Source organism: Scomber japonicus, chromosome 6 (genome assembly GCF_027409825.1).
Source record: "Scomber japonicus isolate fScoJap1 chromosome 6, fScoJap1.pri, whole genome shotgun sequence".
Lineage (NCBI taxonomy): Eukaryota > Metazoa > Chordata > Actinopteri > Scombriformes > Scombridae > Scomber > Scomber japonicus.
The window spans coordinates 27642074-27664433 of NC_070583.1; the positions used below are offsets into that span (position 1 = coordinate 27642074).

The window sequence follows — 22360 nt, forward strand, 5'->3', positions numbered from 1 at the left end:
TATCAGGTAGCTATGAAAACTATAGGAAACATACAGTACAGTCTTGTCTGAAAGCAACATCCACCTTGCCCCCACCCTCATATCTATTAACCTTTATCGTTCATACAAACAGATTGATCATTGTGAAAGCTGAGTGCTGAGAAAATGTTGGAGTCCTTCAGAACAGCACCACTGCAGCTCACTTACTAATTAGCATTTACAATTATTTTTGGAAAATCAACATAATGAACAAGTGGTATAGAAATAATGCAGTTATGGTTATCTTCGCGCACGATTGCTGGGGCCTTTGAAAGGATTATCCTGGATCAAGGAAAAGGGGATGGAGATGGAAAAAAAGATTAAAACACTGACCATGAGAAAATAAAAAAGTAATCACAAATCATCAGGTTTCAATAGTTCAGTTCAGTTCAGGCAAAAATCAAAGAGATTATGTGAATAAGGATTACTACAGTATGCACCCCAGCAGTCTATATAAATGCTATATGATTTGCTCTCATCTCTTTTTACCTCATCATCATCGTCGTCACTGTCATCAAATGCAACACCTCTAGACGACTGGCTCTGGCTCTGAGAGCTGGGCTTAGAGAAGGACGAAGATGATGACGACGTTGTTCTGAGGTAAGCAAGAATAGGAGACAGGTTAAAGAGCAGGGTAAAATAATATGTTACAATTTTAAAATGTGAGGCTGTGGGTGGGAAGGGATGCCCAATAGTAGACAAGCAAACATACCTTGGAGGAGCTCGAGAAGATTTCACTATAGGGAAATCTTCATCAAAGTCGTCAATGGTAATCTGAAGATGTATGAAAATACAAAGCAAGATTGAAAGATAGTACAGTACAGTTCACATACAGATAAAAAAAAAGGAAGTGTGTGTCTTTGGTAGCTTGCAGGCATTACATCATCGTCTACGTAGGACTTGGATGCTCCAGCCCGAGAAGGTCTCTGGGATGGTGCCTGAAATGCTGAATAATAAGAATTGAAAGGATGTAAAAAGGATAAAGAGGTATTGGACAGATTCACACACTGTTAACACGTAATGAGATTTCTGTGCATTCTTTGTGATGCATTGGTCTGCCATGTAAGTGCAGTGTGTATCTACAGATCTTAACACATATACATAATTTCACACTCCCCTAACCTTGCATAATACTTCTGCTTGGGGCTGCTGCTGAGGATTTCTTGGAGCGGCCGCGACCAGATGGCTTTGGTTCAGAGGCAGCTGCACCTGGATGGTGAAAAGTTGCTAACAGTTAAACAATAGTGGGACATTTTACAACAAATATTTATGATGCAGCAAGAATAAAACAGCTTTATATACACATTTTCTTTGTTCTCCTGTATGTACAGTAATGTCAGCAATATGAAAACACTGCAATGCTAACGAATAATCCACAGATACAATGTGTGTAGCAAAGACTGGAGTGTCATGACTGCCCTCTGCTGGAATTTAAGCAGAATGTGACTGGATTAAATTGTTGTTGGCTTCAAGTGAAGCTCCAAATTAGTCACGGTTTGTTGTAAAATCCACATTTTTGGTAAATGTTACCGAACATGAATTCATGTCAGAGATTTATCAGATGACCCATTAATTAAGCTCTTATAGGCCTAGCAGATTTAAAGGATAGATTCACAATTCTTCAAATCTGTCTTAAAACAATAGGCAGATGCCCAAATGAACATGCTTATCTGAGGCTTATATGAGGTTTCAGCAGTCTGAGTTAGTCATATCAAGTGGTTATGTGCCACTTTTTAGCATAAATTTTCTCTTCATGTTCCCTCGGACAGCCTTTCCCTGTTGAGCTATGGTAGAAGGGACAAAATATTGGACTTTGGCACCAAAAAGAGTAATATTAAAGATATCAACTTGATTTTACTTATTTGGATGACTGAAGCGTCATATTAGCTTTTACCTACATTTTTGCACAGGAGGCTTGTGGGTTTTGGCTCTCATCACTTACACTTTAAATGCATTATGAAGAGATCTTCTAATGGCCAGTATAAACAGAAGGAATAATTACAGCAAGAAAAATGTAATTCAGTGTTAATCTGGGTGCCTGTTTTAGGACAGACTTGAAAATTCACAAACTCATCCTTCAAATCACCCACCGTTGCCCAGAGCTGCCCACCATGAAGATTAACATATTCTGATTGACTGATAATTTACCTTCAGTGTTTGAATGGTGATGAATTATTTGAGTTAGCTGTTATTTCCTGTGCTATTAACTAGTGTGTACAAAGAGCATTAACACTGGTGATTGTGTGTAATTCCGTTAGCCCTTACACGTAGTATAATCTGCCACTCAAGCACAGTCGCAGTCACGTACTTGAATAAACCACTTGAGTGTGTATTCACCACTGTGTACCTGTGTACGTCTGCCCTCACTCCACTTTTGTATAACGTTAAATCACAACCCACCTCTGCCCCTTCCTCGGCCACCCCTCCCCCTGCCTCCTCGCCCTCTGCCTCTCGTGGCGGGAGGGAAATCTAAGCCATCGTCAGAGTCCATAGCAACATCAGCAAGCTCGTCAGATATGCCCTGGTCATCCCCACGCTCCAGCCGATGAGCCTTGGCTCTGTTTATTGCCTGAGTGAGAGAGGAGGAGTGTATAGTCAGACGCTAACGCTACAACAAACTAAACATTTCTGGCCTGTGTGCACCCATTTCACTTACTTCTTTGATCTCATTCTCTTCCTCTGTTGTGTTCTTTTTGGAGTCTCTGAATAGCCGGACCTGAAAATGATAAAATATGCAGTCTTACATTGAAATGGCACATCATCATCATCGGCCCCACTTCCCATGCACACCCCATCTCCTCACCTCTGTATCAATATCTTGCTCTGTGGTCACTCCTCTGGCCTGGAGGTGACGCTGCGTCTTCTCTAGCTGATAAGTGATCAGCTCCTCAATGGCGTCTTTCTCATCTTTATCTACAAATTCCTGAATGGCCTTCCCCATGCCCTGCTCGGTCAGCAGAGACAGCTGCACTGTCTGTGAAGACATGCATGTGAATACACACTTAATCAAATGAATGAATAGTATAAAACAGTGGATGAAAAAAAAAGACATGATATCCTCTAAGTCATTCTATGAGTTTGTGTGATTAAAATACCTTTTCGGCTGCCTCCAAGTACTGTTTAACAAGGTCCTCCACTCTCAAACCCTCAACTGCAGTGGTTTTTACCAGCTTGCCGTAGTCAATATTGACTTCATCTAAAAAGAAAGAAAAAGAAAACAATGAATAAAGCACTTCAATTTGACAAAACATTAAGTGAAAATACAATTACTAATTGTTGCAAATATTAGTAGGATGATCTATGGGCACACAGCAGTGTATTTAGACCTTTGATGTCCTCCTTTTGCTCTCGGCGTCTGAGAAAGTGAATGATGTCTTTTGGGTTGGCCACGCGGTCCACAAACTTCTGACTGAATCGAGAAGTGTTGAATGCCTCAAAACCCCCACTGTAGTCCACCTGCGTAACGAAATGATGATTAATTTAAAATCTAGTGTTAAAAATTGTTTGTGCACATTCAGTGAGTTTGTCTATCTTACCCTGATGCGAATTAGAGGTTTCTCTGGAGTGAGCGGACAGCCCAGTCTTTCTCTCTCAGCTTCATCTAGCATCTCATTGACCTATAGAGCAAGAGAGAGGGAAAGATTGCGGATGTGTAAATATAAGAGTGTAAGAATTACAGATATAAGATTGGGACTGGCATTTTGTTACCTTGGCACAGCAGAAATTCTCCACTTTCTTTGTGACCTGGGGTGTATCTGGTGTGAAGAGGTCTTGGTAGTCAGCTAGCACCACATCCTGGATGAAGAACTGGCGCACTGTCTTTAGGGGGATCTTCTGCAGGTTCATCTTACGACCCTTCACCCTGAGCAGCCCTATGTGCCTAAATACACATAAACAGAGTGTTTGACTACTGTAGCCTTTCAAAACACAATCAGAACATATTAGTTCATCATCCATTGGGTGTATATGTACTTCTTGGCAGCCTCTCCAGGGGACAGGGATGTGGCTACCGAGCTGCCCGGCTGTGTCACGTAGAAAAGCTGCTGTTCATTTCTGGTTGGTTGTATCAAACACTCATGCTCATGACCCCACACCACCAAGTCAAGAAACTCATCCAGGAACTGCTCAGGAATATAGTTGGTGGGACCGTGCTTACTCCTGAAAAAAACCCACAGACAATAAAATGTAGAATTGAACATTTGAAAAATATAGCTGTTAATTAATATCACTATCTGGGGCTATCTTTATGAAGTACAGTACAGTAGGTAGTAAGGTTTACTAAACCAAATATATGCAGAACATGTCAAACTATGAATAAGACTGACAAGACAAACTATTCATCAAAACACTGCCACAATTTCACTGCCATTACTTCCCTCACCACAAACATCCTGCATTCTGACTTTATTGAAGATACAAAGACAAAGAGTATGGATGCTTTGATAGTTAGTAGTTATTATATGACTAAGCTCTTCACTCCAAATCGATTAGAATATCCAAAAATCTGCACACAGATGCACACACCTGTTCTGGTGGATGGTGAAGAGGTTAAACCACTCATCTTGGTCTTCTTTGGGACGGAGCATGGTCACTTGGTTGTTGACGAACATCCTGTACAGACGCTCATCTGGGATAGAACCTACACACACACACACACACACACACACACACACACAAGCATATATACTGTTTAGCAATCTGTAAACAACTTGGACAGAAAAACAAATGCCTATTTTTATCTACCAGTTTGTCAAAACACACACTTACCAAGACCATATAAGGCCAGTTTAGTGCTGCCTTTTTGCATGAGGATGGGGCTAATCTCTATCCTCTCCACTGACTGGGAGTGACCAAAGTGATTGACAAGACCAGAGGCACTTAGCAGATCCAGCGCACACAAACCTTCAGCCTTAGGGGAAACAAAATAATCATGACATAGAATCAATAAATACAGAGGAATAGCAAAACTGACAGAAATGCAAATACTTGCATGTTAAGATTGTGTATTGTGTCTGACAATTAATGTTATTGTGGAAGGAACTCACCCCAGTTGGGTCATCATGGTTACCATGAATGCTGAATACAGGAATAGAGATGTTCAGGTTTCCATCCTGATAGTTAACCCAGGGGAACCTAAACACCATCAGACATATATAAAAACATTAGTCCTTCATTCACCAACAGTGTTTGTAAAGAACGACGACATAGACGCAGAAGGACTGACTGGGTGGTGTTGAAGTTGACAGTCTGGTCACTCAGTATATTGAAGTGTATGGGCGTGTCTCCCATGCAGTACTTTCTTAGCATAGTGATGCAGTTGTGAAGGCATCGCCTTGTTGGCTTGTTCTCGTGGAACAAATCACCTCCCAGCAGGATGAAATCAACCTGCAAGCGGACAAAAAAACAAAAAGACAACAGAAGGTTCAACAGAAGACAGATAGACAGGAATGTTCATTTAAGCAGAAAAAGATATACACAAAATGATTTGATGTGGAGTCATCCCTGTGACTCTCACATCTATCACACTGCATGTACCTGATACTTTTTGGCATATTCCAGGATCTCCTCCAATGTGGTATAGGTGTCAGCACCACGGATGGCATCCTTCTCCAGGTAACCCAGGTGAACATCTGTAGCAATCAGGATTTTAAAGGTGTCCTCATCATCCCTAGAAATAGACACAGCAGGCATGAGAGTCATAACAAATACAACTCATACATTACATTATTGTGAACCTGGATATATCTGGTACCTATATGCTATATCAACACTTTTCATTGTAAGTAACCAGCACAATCAGAACATGTTTAGTTTGAGTTTTCTTCAAGAAATCATAATTTAAACAGACTCACAAGGTGCTCTCCGAAGACATGATGGTGGGTAAATAAGGGATCAGTGGACACCTGACAAGTTGCACAGAGAACAAAGTTCATTTGAGGACATGGAAATGAAACATCACTCACTAGTGAATCTCTGTTTATAATAGAGTCTCAGCACATTGCACATAACATTACAAATCATCGATATATTGTGTGATAATCAACGTTAGCCAGCTAATAATACGTTTATAAAGTAGTAGCTAACACTAACATACACGTGAACTCAATGGTAAATTAGCTTTCACTTAACATTATGCTAGAAACGCATGTGTTATTTATGCAAGTTATTTATGCGCTAGCTAACATGAACTAAGTTAAGTGCACATATTGGAAAGTCTAATCTTCAGTTAATACGTCTGTCATATGTTAAATGGATATTTGTTGTGTATACTAATACAGAAAACAACCTGAAATAAACAGTACTTGCGACCCACCTCCTTTAAGTCCTACGTCTGGCGTGTTTGCCATCAAAATCCCGGCAAGTCTTGCAAACCCTCTCCCCGCCCCCCACATGTGGCTCAGGGTTATTGTAGTTTTATTTTGAATTCATCGCCGTTCCACACTAAAGAATCTTCGCGGAGAAAGAACTACATTTCCGGTATGCGAATGTGGTGCATTTGTTTTAGTAACAGAGGTACACCGGTAATGCGGTGTGTCACTTAACCGGCTACGTGCGATCACTGCTGCTTGCCCTAACGGGACACGCTGAAATTAATATCATTCCCACCCTGTAGAAACCCTGGATTGTGTAGTTTGTCAAGTGATGTTTTTTTGTCACACTGGGAGCTGTAGAAACGGCGCGGAGCTAGCAAGCTGTCAGCCGTAATAATAAAGGGCTGGGCTTTAGTTTTACTTTAAGCCAACATTAGCGCTCTTTGCATCTTTTTTAACTCCCTGGTTCAGCAGCAGCAGCGACACAGACTGCTGGGTTGGCTTCACTTCAATGGAGAGACTGTCAAAAACATCCGCTGCTGATGCTACGCGGGAGAAGGTAGCTGTAATTTAACTTAAAAAAGAATAATAAAAGCTGGCAATATTGGCCACAGAGGTTGCTAAGACTACACAGAGAGCTACTTAGCAGCAGTTGCTACAACTCAGAATAGCTGATGTTGCACCATTAGAAAGTTGTACTGAATTATCGCCTTAATATGTTATATTTGACTTGAGCAGGAAAACTGTTTTATACTGTTACATTGAATTGTAGCATGTGACTCATACATCTATGTTACATTTGCTGATTATTACACGCAATGAGGTGGCTCCTGTCACATTTTCAGATATCAATATTGCAGATATTGATGCTTACAATATCAACAATTGTGAGTGCTGTTTAACATTTAACTATGGTCATCTGCAGGGGCTCCATCCTCTACCAAGTGGAGTTGTATCTGACAGCCTGTCACTGCCATCTTATAAGGAATATCCTGCACACCGCCCTCTCATCAACACACCTCTGCATCACACAACCCAAACGCGCACACATTACTCAAGTCGTCCATCATCACCCAGTAAGGCCTTTCCAGAGACCAACAGTGCAGGTAACATTAATTTTGTGCATCTCCTTCTCTCTCTGTGTGTGTGTGTGTGTGTGTGTGTGTGTGTGTGTGTGTGCATGTATATGTGTATGAAGTTTCCATTCCAGGTATTGTAGTGTTTCAACGCTCCATGGTTACAGCATGTGCAACATGATGCCACACTACTTGAATGTCTCATCTACACTGACATCTCCTCGTTCTTCCACATTATTCTTTCTAAGCTCCCATCCTGCAGACTTACTCTTCCATCCAAACCTTTAAATCATATCGTATAACACTGTGACTATAACCTTGCACTAAATATGTTTGAATTCTATCACTATATCCCCTTATGGATTGCATTTGTGTGTCTTGTGTGTGCATGTGCAGCAATCCTATCAGCTTTGAAGAACCTACAGGAGAAGATCAGGAGGTTGGAGTTGGAGAAAGGACGTGAGGAGCTCAGTCTGCGCAGTAAGGGGAAAGATGCGACACACAAACATTTGCAGAGTGATAAAATGAGACAGAGACTCATAAATACTCAAACGGACACAAGGAGAGAGACAAGTGACGGGTCCAACTGCAACCAAGGTGAGTATATAAATGAGGTATAATGAAACATTTCCAATTTCCTTTAATCATATTGTACTGTATCTCTTTATCCTATATTATAGTGTTCCTTTATTTCTTCCACAGTTTTGATCACCCACCTTGCGGCTGCAGAGTCTCGCTGTGTGAAACTGGAGCGACAGTTGGATTACATGAGGAGGATGTTGCGCAATGCTAAAGCAGACAGGACGAGTCTGCTCAAACAGCAGGTTAACACGTTGTTCTGTCATTTAGGCTGTAATACAGATGCTAATACTATTCCTTTAAAATATACCCTAATATCCATGCATAAATGCTGTGTTTTTGAGGAAATGGCTTGTTGGTATGCATGCAGGGCTGCAACTAATGATTATTTTTTTTATTGCTGAATATTTTCTCACAATTAATCTAATAATTGTGTCTATAAAATTTCAGAAAACAGTGAAAAACTATTTCTGAGAGCTCATAGTGACATTTTCAAATGTCTTGTTTTGTCCGATCAACAAAATCTTTGGATTGCATGACACTGAAAAGCATTAAGCCTCACATACCAGTACATATTTGTCATTTTTGCTTAAAAACTTATGTTTGCTTAACAAATAGGAAAATGATTATTCAATTATCAAAATAGTTAGCGATTCATTTCTGCCAATCAAGCAATCAACTAATCATTGCAGCTGTGTCTGTGAGTAAATTTGGATTAATTGTTCCTCATACTGTCAGGTCTCCATGGAGACAGTCAGGTCAGCTGACCAACAGCCTGGCACAGTGTCTGAGCATGCCCATTTGGAGAAGCTGGAGCGACTGGAGCAGGAGTATCTCAGACTGACACGCACACAGAATCAAGCTGAGGTACACATAAGGACACAGTCAAATGTCAGTTATAAAAATAGTGTAAGAACTCATAATAACCTTAACTACTGGGCTGCCTTTTCTTGTATTCTTGTCGCTTTCATAAGAAAGAGCATATTGTCCAGAGACCACACACACACACACACACACACAGCCTGTCTGTCTATTGTCTAAGAAACTAGGGCAGTGATTTTCACTCTGGGGGGCAGGGCACCCAATGGGGACAGATCTCACAGATCACAAGGTCAACAAAGGGATAAGGGATTTTTTTCTGTTCTTATTATTGCTTTTTCTTGTAAAATACAAAACACTTTCCACAACTCATGCCTCTACAAATCCTACCAATTAAACAATATCAGAAGAAAAAGTCACTCTTTGAACTGCTCACAACCCAACAAAGTCACTGACTGGAGGGCTATGATTTACACTTAAAATCACACATCAACACAGCAACCTAAACATCATTCTTTCATTTCAGAAATTTTACCAGGATATAGTAAAATCCTTTTACTGATGCCATACGATACAACTAATTCACCTTTTAATATTAAGTAGACAGTGACACATGAAAGTGGAATTAAAATAAAAAACAACCAAAATATAAATGTTTATTAGTATTAATACTCTTCATAATAACACTATCTGTGTTTGTGAATGTGCCAGATGAAGATTCAGGAGCTAGAGATGAAACTACAGGAGGAGGAGCATCAGAGGAAGTTGGTCCAGGATAAGGCTCACCAGGTAAACACACATTCATATTTAGTTTTTAGCTACCATTTCATCCTTGTACTCATTATTGGCAGCTTGCAATATTCCTGACAGTATTTAAAAGAAACCATTGTCTATTGCTTTATATACTATATGCTAAATGAATAAATGCATGTATGCGTCATTCTTCGCTGTGTTCCTCAGTTACAGACAGGTTTGGAGGCCAACCGGATCCTGCTGCAATCAGTGTCACCGTGCCTGTCCAGCACACAGTCCAAAGACAAGAAGTGTAATTCAAAGGTAAAGACATTCACCTGTTTGAGATTTTACTTCTGTTTGAGCAAACTGGCAATGTTTCTTTCCCCCTTGATAAGTTAACGTTCAAACACAAAAAAGAACATGTCTGGATTCAGGTGTTTTTGCACAGTGTTAGTACATCTACAGTATACAGTATATACTGTGTGTCATTGAATCAAGCAGGGATGACTTAAAATGGATTAAACTAGAATACAGTAAATACTTAACAGTTTTTGCTCAGAACAAATAGTCAATTTGAATCCATAATGTTGAGCTTTGGCAACTTATGATGGGCATTTGTCATAGTTTTTAACAGTTTATAGAGTAAAAGATCAGTTGTTGAATCAAAACATATGATAGATGAATTAGAAATAAAAACATTGCATTTTCTTGTGAATCTTATGAGTGTCCATGTTGACCTTCAAAAAAGTTTGTGGTACTGTAGACGCGCACATCAAGAGAAAGAAAGCAGGTGTTGGACCAAATAACAAAAATATAAAAGCAAGAAAAAAGTCTGCACATTGCAGCTCCCAATGTAGGTAGATTTAATAGGATGTCACCAGTGATGTTTCAAGCTCAACGCTCTTCTTCAGACTAAAAATCAACTAGATAGTCGCCATCTTTAATCCACAAAGCACAGGTCACATAATGTGCCAATCCCACTCAACACTTTTCAGGGTACATATAGGTACAGACAAAATAAAAATAAAAAAATAAATAAAATCAATAAATAAATACAAAATAATGATAAACCATATGTGATAAACAAAAGTAGAAATATTTGAATAACTATAATTGAATAGTTGTAGTAGTAGTTAGTAAATAATGTATATACATATATGCACAAAATATATATATATATATATATATATATATATATATATATATATATATATATATATATATATATATATGGGACACCCGGAGCACATAAAGCAAAGCATTGGGTCATATAGCTGTCATAATATCAATAGAGCTAGATTTAAAAACATCTTTTTTGTTCATGTTGATATTTCCAGAAGTCGTCACCACAGCAGTCATCCTACACAGAGCCACACTACAGATTGAGCCTCCGAGATGTACCTTTTGTTACTGGAACGGTAGTACCAACATTCATGTGTCTGCAGGTTTCATAATGTTTTGTAGTTTTAATGCGGCACTTTGCTCACGCTGTCTCTTTTCCACTCTCTTTCTCTTTTCCTTCCTGACTCTCAGTCAGTAGGCTGCAGCCACTCGGTCAGGGCAAACGTCCAGTCAGTTCTTTCTCTCCTAAAGCGACACCAGCCACACCTCTGCAACAAGCATGTCCTCTCTAACAACCCAGACAGCTCTGGGACGGGTTGCAGCTGCAGACATTCAGACAGCTCCTCTTCCTCCTCCTCCTCCACCAGCGGGGAGGAGCTTTCAGAGCTTCTGCAGGGACTACAGGAGGAGCTGCGACTTATGAGCTTGTGAGTGCAGTTGCTGAGCTTCATTAGGAGTGATTTGCGACAGATTTTACAAGTGGTATTAAACGTTGTCGTGTGTGTGTTGCAGAGAGCAGGATGAGCTGGTGAGGCAGCTGGAGTACAGTGTGTCTGATGAGGAAAGAAAACAAGTTCACAGAGAGCAAGAGAAGCTGCTTCTGAAAATGGAAAGGAAAGGAGAGCAGATCAGTAAACTCTACAAACACAAAACACAGGTGGGTGTTTTTCATTTCACACACAGAGCAGTCAAAATTAATGATGTTCTCTTGTGTGACTCTTTTGTGACTTCTTAACATTTTCCTGTCCATCTTCTAGATAAAGAAGTTAAGGAAAGAAGTGATGACGAGGCGGAGCAGCAGGAATGAGGTGAGAGTGACTACAACAGTGTCCACTAGAGGTCGCTCTGCTGGAGCACTCAAACTTAAACCAGGAGAGAGAAGCAGGAGGAATCTGAGGTTGCTGAGGGACATGAAAGCTCTGCAGACCTCATTACGGACCTGAAACTCACACAGCAAGTAACATTAATCTTTTTGTTGCTCAGTAACTACTTATGGTCATCATTTCAAAAGCAGCATGGTCACTGACTGACTGACACTGCAGGAAGTTGGCAGATCACTATGACTTTTGACACCATAAGTTCCCTCTTTTTTTTTTCTTTTTTTTTTACTTTATTAGGGAGACTCTAACACGTCTAAAAAATGTTTTACTTCAACTGATTTGCTCTCTACCAATCACCTATGTTATCAAAACAAAGTAAATTATGTGATATCTTTGCCCTTTGTCACCTTCATGCCAGATGAATATTCAGAATGGTCTAAAGAAAGATGAAGCTATATATACACAACAAACTATGCTTTTTGTTCATGGTGCATGTTACAGTATGTATTTATTTATTTATTTTATGTTTTTTTACTGATGTTTATCTTTTCTACCAGCAGAGGGCATGAAAGTCCATCAGCAAACATTTGCTGTCTGTGTAACTGAAGAGTACTGGGAAAGCCAGATATATTTTAGTTTTTCATGTAGTTTTACAGACATGGAAAGAAACTGTATTGGACAACCTGGACTCAGATAAGTACTAGAATATTTACCAGAAATGATGCATTCCTCAGGAGAAAAACAAATTATGCTGGATTGCTTGATATTTACAGATTGTTACATTCAAAAAGGAATTGCAATGTAAAGAAATAATGGAAATGAAAAATATTACAATAGATACATATTTCTGCAGATTGATTAACCTAATGATGTGCTGAAGGACCCATTTGGATAAAATGACTGAATCTCTCTGATTGCAGACTCTTAATGTGTGTGTGTGTACATGTTTGATGTTATAATCAGAATATTTTTAGAAGTCTACAATCACTTTCACAATTATTTCTAGGAGGAATTTGTTACTTTTTGATTATCATGATATTTTTGAGTGTGTTTTTCTCAGAAATATATTCATGTTTACATATTACTACAGTATTCCTGTTTTTTTCTGAATAAACACATACATTCACCAGCCTTATCACACAGTAGTGGGTTTCATTTTTGATGGTATTCATTCCCATGATTTAATATTCCTTTACATGTACCTTGCTGTGTTGTGTAAGAAGCGCTCCACTTTGTCACACTTGTCTCATCTACTTTCAATGCTGGTGCAACAGACCACTACCATGACGTCAGCAGACATCAGACTTCAATAAAGTCATAACAACCAGTAATCCAAACCAAATCAAAAGAAGAAGAATTTTACCTATTTACTCTGCTTTTAATCCGGTCTGATCACTCTTGGTTCCTCTGATTTGTTTTATTTTTAATACATATTTGATGAATTGTTATTAATGTAATATAATGTAATGTATAGTTTTTCATTGTTAAATATTTAGTGTTAAATCTGCCTATGCAGTTACTCACTCTGTCAGTCATTTTGATGGCTTTGTGGAAAGATTGTACTTGGGATAAAAGCTTGCAACTGTTATTAAAGAAAAGTATATAATTCCATTTTATACAATATGCCAATGAATTACACCAATAACAATAATTATGTTCAGATAACATTAACTGCATAACTATAAATGTTTGAGAAGAAATAAGTTAACATTTTGCTGTGGTTTCTATTTTGATTCCAGTCGGTAGTCCTTTATTAAATTGGTTAGTTGATATAAAAAAACATGATATATATGAATACTAATACATAGATTCATTTAAATCCATATACAGAGCGAGAATATGTGTAAGTAAAATAAAATTATGCACAAAAAACAAACTAGGCTTATACAGTCAAGTCAAATGTAAAAACGCTCTAGTAAAACAATGCTTTTTCTCTCTGGACTGAAGCAGTAGCAGTATTTCTCAGGCCTGTTGAGCTAAACACGTCTCCTGCCAAGACCGCAGGACAAATCATTGTTTTCAGCACCAGGCTGGACAGGACAGCTCCTCCAGGTCCGGACTGTCTGTGTCCATGTGTCCGACAGACTGTGACTGCAGCTCTGTAAGGGTTTCATGTCTCGCCGTCAGTGATGTGGATTTCTGGCTGGACTGTGGCGATGACTGGTGCGTGATGTGACGGAGACACTCTGACTGGAAACTGAGCTTTAAACTTGGCAGAGATATGGTATGCTGCTTTTATATCATTCTCGTTTGTCTTGTAAATGGTAGTATTTCACCTCAATTGAACGGCACTTATTTTTTTATTTATTTTTTTTTCATGAATGCATTTGTTCCTCACAGTACGGATTTATTAACACCTGTTTGAAATCGCTGGTAGTTGAAAAGTTTGGCGAGGAGACGTGGGTCAAGCTGAGGTAAAAGAAAACCTTTTTTTACAGTCTTGATTTTTTTTATTTTCAATCACTGCGGATTACTTTACGTAATAATTGGTAAATTATTAAACATCTTACGTAAAAACGCAGCATTTCTGTTCCAGTATTGCTGTTTTTCTTCTTAAAATGCCTCCAAAAAATAAGTATCATCATCCTCATGTACAGGGATGAAGCTGGGGTCCAGGACACGTTCCTGACATATGAAACCTATAAAGATGAAATTACCATGCAGTTAGTAGCAGAAGCCTGCAAGCTGCTGGGTAAATCCTGCCCTATAGTAATGATTTTTGAAATTGGACATCAATTAAAAATACCAATTTTCAAAATGTAATCATTACTGTATAGTGATTATAGTGTTTTTGTGTTTTTGGCAGGAGTGAAACCAGAAGTTGTCTTGAAGCAGTTTGGAGAATATTTCTTTGAGTTTTGTAAACGCTCTGGCTATGACCACATGCTGCGGACTCTGGGAGGAAACTTATTTGAATTCACTGAGAATTTGGATGCACTTCACAGCTACCTCGCCCTTTCCTACAAGGTGCCTGCTCCCATGCCTGTTAACTGTGTCTGTATGTCTCCTGCTTGGCCTGTATTGTTCTTGCCATGAGTAGAAAAATGTTGTATTGCTGATTGTTGGATGCCTGCAGGAGATGAATGCACCTTCATTTCGGGTGGAGAGGAACCCTGATGGTACAATGTTTCTCCACTACTACTCAGACCGCAGAGGGCTCTGCCACATTGTTCCTGGTAATACAAACATGCAGTAAAACACCACTTGTATTATTGTCATAAATACACCAGTTGAGTCAAATAACAACACTATCTCCTACAGGTATTATTGGAGCTGTTGCTAAAGACTTTTTTGACAGTGAGATAACAATGGAAATTGTTAACCAGCTGGAGGAGCTGGAAAGAACTGGGAAGAAAGAGCATGTGGTTTTTTTGGTAACACAGTGGCCAGCTACTGAAGCCAGGTCCAGCAGTAAAACTGGGAATTTTCCAAGGACCCAATCCATCCAGACTTTGGCTAACAGACGTAATGCTCTGATCTGGACGAAAGAGGTTAGAATAATAATCATAATTATAATGATCTGTGATTATTTGTATGATCGTGTAAAGCTACTTTTTTCAAGAATACATACTTGATTTAAGTGTTTTCTTTCTCTGTGAGCAATCTGTGGGAAATATAAACCATGCCAATAAACAAATCCTGATAGTCCTCTCTGTGTTTCCAGCCCCTCCATCAAAAGAGATCCAGTGTCAGCTTCTCTATTCGCAGGAGTCACTGGGAAACAATCAGAGGGCTGGTCCATCTTGGGAAAGGTACAGCTCACACACACACAACTCTCAGAGCAACAGGTTCATCCAAGAGTCAGATGCTTCATGACACATATAATCATCATAAGTCTAAAGTTTTGTGCTTTGTACACATAACAGCCAAATCCCCAAAAAATGTGTCTTTACACTATTTTTTTCACCACTCAGGCAAACTGTTGAGGGGCTTTGAGCCAGTGTATCCTGTGGCCCTTAACATTGATCTGAAGACTTTCTGCCATGCTTTCCCATTCCATATAGTCTTCGATGAGCAGGTACAAAAGATGAAATTCATATTACGAATAGTGTATTAGCAGTGCTTTGCATGTCTGTAGAAAATAATTCAGTCAAATTAACTGGAGTTATCCTGGTGGGGTCTGAGGCAGCTGGTGGTGCACCAGGCTGGAGTAAATCTCCAGAGGATCGTCCCTGTGCTCCAGAATATGAGCATCCACCTAGACCAGTACTTCAGCATAGTACATCCTGAAGTCACCTTCACCATCTCGAGCATCAGGAAGTTCATCAACAGCCACTTTGTTCTGCAGACGCGCAGAGACATGTTGCCTGCTGCGTGGAACGACAGACCAATGCTGCAATTAAGAGGTAAAGGACAAACAAACCTGACTCTACTGTCTACTGTAACCAGATGGATATACTATTCATCTTTTCTCCTCACAGGTCAGATGATCTGGATGTCCTCTCTCAACTGTATGTTCTATCAAGCCTCTCCTCTACTGAGAAGTCTTCAGGAGCTGGAGGAGCGAGACATGCACATTTCTGACATTGCCCCCCATGACGTCACCCGCGACCTCATCCTGCTCAATCAGCAGCGACTGGCTGAGATGGAGCTGTCCAGTCAGTTGGAGAGGAAAAAGGAGGAGCTCCGCCTCCTGTCTCAACACCTAGAGGAAGAGAGGAGAAAGACGGAGAACTTGCTGTACGCCATGTTGCCCAAGCATGTAGCCAACCAGTTGAAAGAGGGCAAGACAGTAGAAGCAGGTTAATGGAATACAAAGGCTAAATATTGAAATAATCAGAGAGTTTGTGTTTATAACTTTTTCTTATATGACTTCTGTGTGTCTATGTGTTTGTTTACTCTGCAGGAGAATTCAAAGAGTGCACCATCCTGTTCAGTGACGTAGTGACCTTCACTAATATTTGTTCCATGTGTGAACCCATCCAAATAGTCCTCATGCTTAACTCCATGTACCTCCGATTTGACCGACTCACAACTGTGCATAATGTTTACAAGGTATACACAATAGATTTGACCCTTTTCATGTTAAGGTAACATACATTTACACATTTGTTGTTGTTTTTATTTCAGCTACAGGAATTTTATTTTTTGAATCGTTTGATCTGACTAAACTTGTCAATCTCCTGTATAATTGGAAACCTCAAAACTGTATTTGTTTGGTGTTTCCCAGGTTGAGACAATAGGGGATGCCTACATGGTGGTAGGTGGGGTTCCCATACCAGTCTCAAGCCATGCCGAGAGGGTCGCCAACTTTGCCCTCGGTATGATTTTGGCTTCCAGAGAGGTCATTAACCCTGTGACAGGAGGGCCCATTCAGGTACTGGAGTGCTTTTGCTACATTTCTGAAGTATACTCTACCAATCAAAATTTAGAGTTAGAGCATGTCGATTTTGTGAATAGTTTAATGTCTCAATACTACTGAAATATAAGCATAGAACAAATAAATAATTGGACACAAAAAAGAAAAAGAAATCATGACACCTTTTGTTTAACGTTTAAAAAAAAATCTATACATACATTACATTACTGTATACTTTTTTAACTCTTTGTAGTAGCCACCGTTTACAGATACAAGAGCCAAATGAACACATCCTTTTTTACAAATTAAGTCAAATATTGTTCAGAAAGTCCAGCACTGTAAATTTTGCTCTCATCCTTCTGTCCAGTTTATCCCAAATTAGACACAGTCTGGAGGTACAGTATGTTTTGGATCATTATCTTGCTTGAGGATGAACCCCTGACCACCTATGCATGCATAGACTAGGCATGCTTAAATTTCAATAAAAAATGAAACCAGTAGTGTTTGTGTTGATATTTTGCAGTCTAAAAGATTGAGGCCAATTTGATATATGCTTTCATAAGTTAATTTATATGGCAATTCTATACTTCTCTTCTGCTCTTAAACAGCATCTGTTACATGGCTTCTTGTATTTAGATCCGTGTGGGTCTCCACAGTGGTCCTGTATTGGCAGGTGTAGTTGGGGAGAAGATGCCTCGCTACTGTCTGTTTGGAGACACTGTCAACACTGCCTCTCGCATGGAGAGTCACGGCCTTCCCAACAAGATCCATCTGAGCCCGACTGTCTACGAGTGAGGACATACACATTTATGCATGAAAACAAATGAATTTACACACACATTTCAACATATCCTATGAACCCTGGCATGTTGTGTTACTGGTAAACTCCTTTTATTTCCACATCCTCTCTTATCCATGTTTCTCAGTGCTCTGAAGAATAAAGGCTTTGTTATCCAGAAACGAGGTGAGATCGAGGTGAAGGGGAAGGGCAGAATGACCACTTACTTTCTTGAAAGGAACCTGGGAGTCAGCGAGCAGCAGATCATGGGTCTCTCAGATTCGGAGGGTGGGGTCGGACAGCAGAACAGCAAGATGAGGTTCCAGCCAGGAATCCAAAGACCAGGTCTGTTTGCTTACAAATCGTAATTCTATTGATTTACTCTTTGTCCTTAAACTTGGCAACATTTAACTTTTAATTTGCAATGTTGCCCAGTTTTTATCAGCTGTACATGATCCCTCTCTTTCCCTCTCTCACTCACTTGTTCCCTCTGACATAGCTTTTCAGCGGCAGCGCAGGGATGACCTTTGCTTGATCCCGATGACATATGGAGACAGCCTGAGTGAACCCCCGCCGACATCACATATGTCTGATCCCCAGACCTGCCCACCTATCAAGCCCCGGGACTCAGAAAGCTACGGAAGCCTGCACTCCGACGATCAGTTAGAAGATGCAACTCTCGACCAGTTAAAAGATGCAGACGAATTTGGCAAAACTGAGGTCATAAACACACAGGAAAATGTAGATGTGGACACTGAGGAACAACACTCAATCACTACTGCTGTGGAAACCAACTGTCATAGCAAACACACCAGAACCAGCATATGTGTGGTCTTGTGAGCTGGGAATAAGATGTATGAAAGATTTATCAACTAAGGTGCCATGCATTTAAGTGGAAAAGCTGAAAAACACTCATTGAGAACACTGTGTAATATTAGCCAGCAGAAGTATCTGCATTGTGAGTACACTGCAGTGTGTATGTCTCCTTTGTGTTAATGAGTCATGCTTTTAGTGCCGCAGTTCAAATGTTATGAAATGGATACATTTGACAGTACATATTTTGCGTATATCTGTTTCTAAATAATAAATGTGTCAATGATTTACTCCAAATAAATCGTAAGAGTTTACTTACAATGTAATCTGATTCAGTTAAGAAGTGAAGGATCATCACAATCAGCCTCCCTACCCATTCCATTTAAACCAGAAAAAAATGCAACATCCAGTTGAAGCTAAACTGGTTTGCACTCAGGGTAAAAAGTAGTCTTTTGAAGTTAATTTGCAGGCATAAGCAATTTAGCTGATGCTCTCCTTGGTGCGCAGGCTAATACAAAAACACTGAGATTGCATTAATACAGCAAATGTGAACTTCAAAAGAGGACTTTTTACTAGAGCTGCTTTTTACTAGTTGGATATGTTTCCATGATGTACAATGCAGCTGTATTATCAACACTTAAATGTCATAAATGTTACTCTTGATTTTTTACATTTTTTATTTAAATTTCCCCACAATGAGGACAACAGTGAAATATAATGATTTAAAACAAATCTTAAAATATGCCTAAACAGTTCATGAACACTGTATATATCACAGGCAATAGCTTACAATGACTGTTAAATATGCCTTACTTTAATATTCACAGTAGTATGCAAACACTGGTTTATTTATAAGGGGCCTTTGATAAATTAAAGCAAATTATTCAATTTTTAAAAAAATACACTCTTTAGGAATACTGTCAAGAAACAAGTAATGTGTTTAAACACACACACCAGCCACATTTCAGTTTACAATGAGAAAAAGAACAACGATGAATAAATGATGAGCCTAACGTTGCTCACGAGGCCTGAGTCAGTGACCACAATTGTCCATAAAAGGGCCGTCACCTGCAGGTGTTTGTCTCGCTACAAAACAACACCCCAGGTTGAGAGAGGAGTTCAGACACCTGATCCTCCCTGCAGAGGGGCCTGCGTCTCATCACTGTTGACCAGGGGCCTGGATTGCCATGGCTGTATGAAAACAACACCTGTAACCAGAGTCTTCTGTTTGTGTGGTCAGGTGTGATAAAATCGGTCTCCTGGCTCACTCACTAAGAGCCCAATCTATACTGACCTAGATGAAGAGGCAAACCTGTTTCAGGCCACAAGTGCCTCAGTTTGTGTTTTGTCTCGTGGCCACAACCAGAGCTTTTAAATGTCCTTCCTCTGCTTCTCTCAAGAATCGGTTTCAGTGATGGATGCCAGCTCAGTGATTTTAAGCTCCTCCTGGGGCTTAGTGAGAACTGGCCGGTTGGTGTAAATGTCATCCACAGGTAAAAGGAATGTGACAGTTTTTACCTTGGCCCTGTAGGGTTACAGAAATCAGAAGAGTGTTATAACCTCAAAGGTCAAAGGTCAAGCTTAACATTAACAATGCTTACATATCAAACATGCATATTAGGCCTGTCTGTACCTGTTTTTGTGTACATATTCCTGCAGGGAATGCCTGTTGGTAACCTTTCCCACTTCTCCTTTGGCGGAGTTAGCAAAGATGCCATTCCCATGCCGGATTTCTTCATGTAATCTTCCCCATCCAGACTCAGTGTACCGCGCTCTATCAGTCATTCCTTCTTTCACGGTTACCCCAGACAGGTTGGAGCTTATAGAGTACCTTCGGACAGTCATGACGGTGTTCTCTGTGAAATAACAATGAAATGACACATTGGAAAGCAGTTTTAAATAGAAATAGAAGGAAAACTCTAAGATTTTCTATATATGCTAACGTTCACTGAGCGTTGTCTTCTTGTCCTTTCTCATATTTTGTTGCTGAGATGTGAGTTTCTGTTAAAACACTGTGTCAAACATTAAAGGGGCACTCTACCAATTTTATACATGGAGCTTAGTTTACTTTGCCTGTGAAAACTCACTTGAGATTTCAAATTTCTCACAGAAAGCCTATAAAACAAACTGGGGATACTGAAGGAATTTAAAAGTTGCATGCAATTCAACTGGCAGTGAGGGCTTGAGAAATAGAGGGATCTAGTGGTTTTTGGACTTGATCTATATTTGGTATTAAAAAGTATTGCTGCTACTCCTGCTTTTATATTTTCACCATTTTAAGTGTCTCTTGTGTGCCCCTATAACCTCATGAATGCTGTTTTAATAGTGTAGTGGGAAAATCAATTACTTTTTTCCCCTTCTTTCTTTCTTTTTTTGAGTGAGATGGTTTTTTTACAGCCATCTCACTTTAAAGCAGACAGTAGCCAATGCAATAAATCTCTTTCACAGGTGCTGCAGGAATGTGTCTTAAAACTTTCATGATGTCCAATAAAATGGTAAAAACCACAAACTTGAACGCAACCACCTTTCCATCTTACCCTTGTACTGTCTCTCCAGGACTGGCGCAGACGCATTTCGTCTCAGGTTCACATAAGGGTTTTCCTCCGTTCCCGGTCGCTGCTCTGCTCCTGAAGACCCCGTGCTTGCCTCCCCTGACTCGGCCCCGTATGACCGCCGACCGTCGTCTCCGCGTAGTTCTCGGTTCTCCGCCTCCAGCTTCTTGATCTCGTCGCGCATCTCCATGATGACCTGCGCCAGGCTGCGGGTGCTCTCCATGGTGCTGCTGCTCCGTTGCCAGTACCACGGCTTCCCAAAAACTGGCAGGGAGTTGTGTAGCATGAGCTCGCTGTGCCTCTGGGGTTTTAACATGTTTCCTCCAGGGTCTTTTTGAGGTCCTCCTTCTGTGTGTGTGTGTCTGTCTGTGTTGTTTGTGGCTCTCAATCTCAGTCCAGATCTTGTTCTGGGGAGATTATGTCGCCTTTCACCACTTATACAGCTGAAAGGGCTCCGGTGATCAGCCAGCAGCACACAAAGGATGTTTTATTAATCAGCTCTGGCGTCCAGTTTCAGGAAAACTAAGCAGGGGTCGGAAATGAAATGTGCACTGCACCTAAGCTTGGATGGCATGAGACCTACTAAACCTGCATGATCACTAAAATATAAGGTTTTTTACAGTTTTTCTGGCCCTACAACAAGTGTAACAACTTCAAGTTTTAGCTCAAGAAAATATAAAGGGCAATCAGATTTGTTTTGACACCTAATTCCTCTTCCTGTAATGTACATGTCTCTGTTGGGATTACAATATCCTCCCTCTAAAATATTCATTCAATCTGTCAGCAAAGGTAAATCTAGGAAGGAGACTGAAAAAGGCCATCTTCCAGTATTTATTTCTCTTCTGGTTGTGATACAGGGGATCATTTATATAAGGTAGATCATTAAAAAGAAGGTCAAATTGTATCAAATGTGTATTAGCCAGAGATGGAGAGACGTGGGTTGGTTGGCCTCTATTTTCAGCCTATTAAAGATCTGTGTTTTGAATATGCATGTTGCTTCATCAAGACAGTGGTCAGGAGGTCAGCCCAATGATGACAGACAGTCTTTGGAATAAAAAAACAACATGAAAACAAAACAGGCGTTTGATAAATAATAACAGAAGGAATCACTGCTATAGACATCAAATGCAGGCGGGAGGCACACAAAGGAGAAAATTACAGATAATTACACTCATTTGGGCTTCCACAGCTGGAATTGTATGGTCAGGTGCTGCGATG

General features: G+C 40.0%; 3 protein-coding genes across 3 annotated transcripts; 2 read left to right on the top strand and 1 right to left on the bottom strand.

Annotated features, from left to right (window-relative positions):
• Nucleotides 1-97: 97 nt before the first annotated feature.
• mre11a (MRE11 homolog A, double strand break repair nuclease) lies at nt 98-6370 on the bottom strand. Its single transcript, XM_053320708.1, has 20 exons — nt 6332-6370; nt 5871-5921; nt 5554-5686; nt 5243-5403; nt 5064-5151; nt 4786-4927; nt 4543-4657; nt 3991-4176; nt 3727-3898; nt 3555-3635; nt 3345-3474; nt 3114-3214; nt 2822-2992; nt 2675-2734; nt 2419-2587; nt 1141-1227; nt 900-964; nt 731-792; nt 508-613; nt 98-300 (listed from the first exon to the last, which is right to left on the bottom strand). Exons 2-20 carry the CDS (start codon nt 5888-5890, stop codon nt 259-261), a joined length of 2091 nt encoding a protein of 696 aa, XP_053176683.1. The 5' UTR covers nt 5891-5921; nt 6332-6370; the 3' UTR covers nt 98-258.
• Nucleotides 6371-6840: 470 nt separating this feature from the next.
• Nucleotides 6841-12269, top strand: cep57 (centrosomal protein 57). Its single transcript, XM_053320709.1, is given in 11 exon segments — nt 6841-6894; nt 7255-7435; nt 7802-8002; nt 8108-8229; nt 8690-8851; nt 9515-9592; nt 9764-9859; nt 10876-10956; nt 11072-11307; nt 11393-11537; nt 11638-12269. Coding segments are annotated over 11 exon segments (1542 nt in total). The 3' UTR covers nt 11824-12269.
• Nucleotides 12270-13771: 1502 nt separating this feature from the next.
• Nucleotides 13772-18617, top strand: LOC128359937 (guanylate cyclase soluble subunit beta-2-like). Its single transcript, XM_053320248.1, has 15 exons — nt 13772-13801; nt 14041-14114; nt 14298-14392; nt 14507-14667; nt 14777-14876; nt 14962-15191; nt 15365-15452; nt 15615-15718; nt 15830-16046; nt 16122-16442; nt 16547-16695; nt 16871-17017; nt 17636-17790; nt 17926-18122; nt 18277-18617. The coding sequence occupies exons 1-15, from the start codon at nt 13772-13774 to the stop codon at nt 18615-18617; spliced, it is 2409 nt and encodes an 802-aa protein (XP_053176223.1).
• Nucleotides 18618-22360: the final 3743 nt, after the last annotated feature.

Bases quoted from the DNA above. Each gene is read 5' to 3' on its own strand.
- mre11a (XM_053320708.1), bottom strand. From the start codon at position 5,890: ATGTCTTCGGAGAGCACCTT. The intron at 614-730 runs GTATGTTTGCTT...TGCTTACCTCAG, and splicing joins TCTTCTCGAGCTCCTCCAAG to AACAACGTCGTCATCATCTT. The intron at 301-507 runs GTAAAAAGAGAT...TCCTTGATCCAG, and splicing joins GTGACGACGATGATGATGAG to GATAATCCTTTCAAAGGCCC.
- LOC128359937 (XM_053320248.1), top strand. From the start codon at position 13,772: ATGTGTCCGACAGACTGTGACTGCAGCTCT. The intron at 15,453-15,614 runs GTACAGCTCACA...TTCACCACTCAG, and splicing joins GCTGGTCCATCTTGGGAAAG to GCAAACTGTTGAGGGGCTTT. The intron at 18,123-18,276 runs GTCTGTTTGCTT...CCTCTGACATAG, and splicing joins GCCAGGAATCCAAAGACCAG to CTTTTCAGCGGCAGCGCAGG.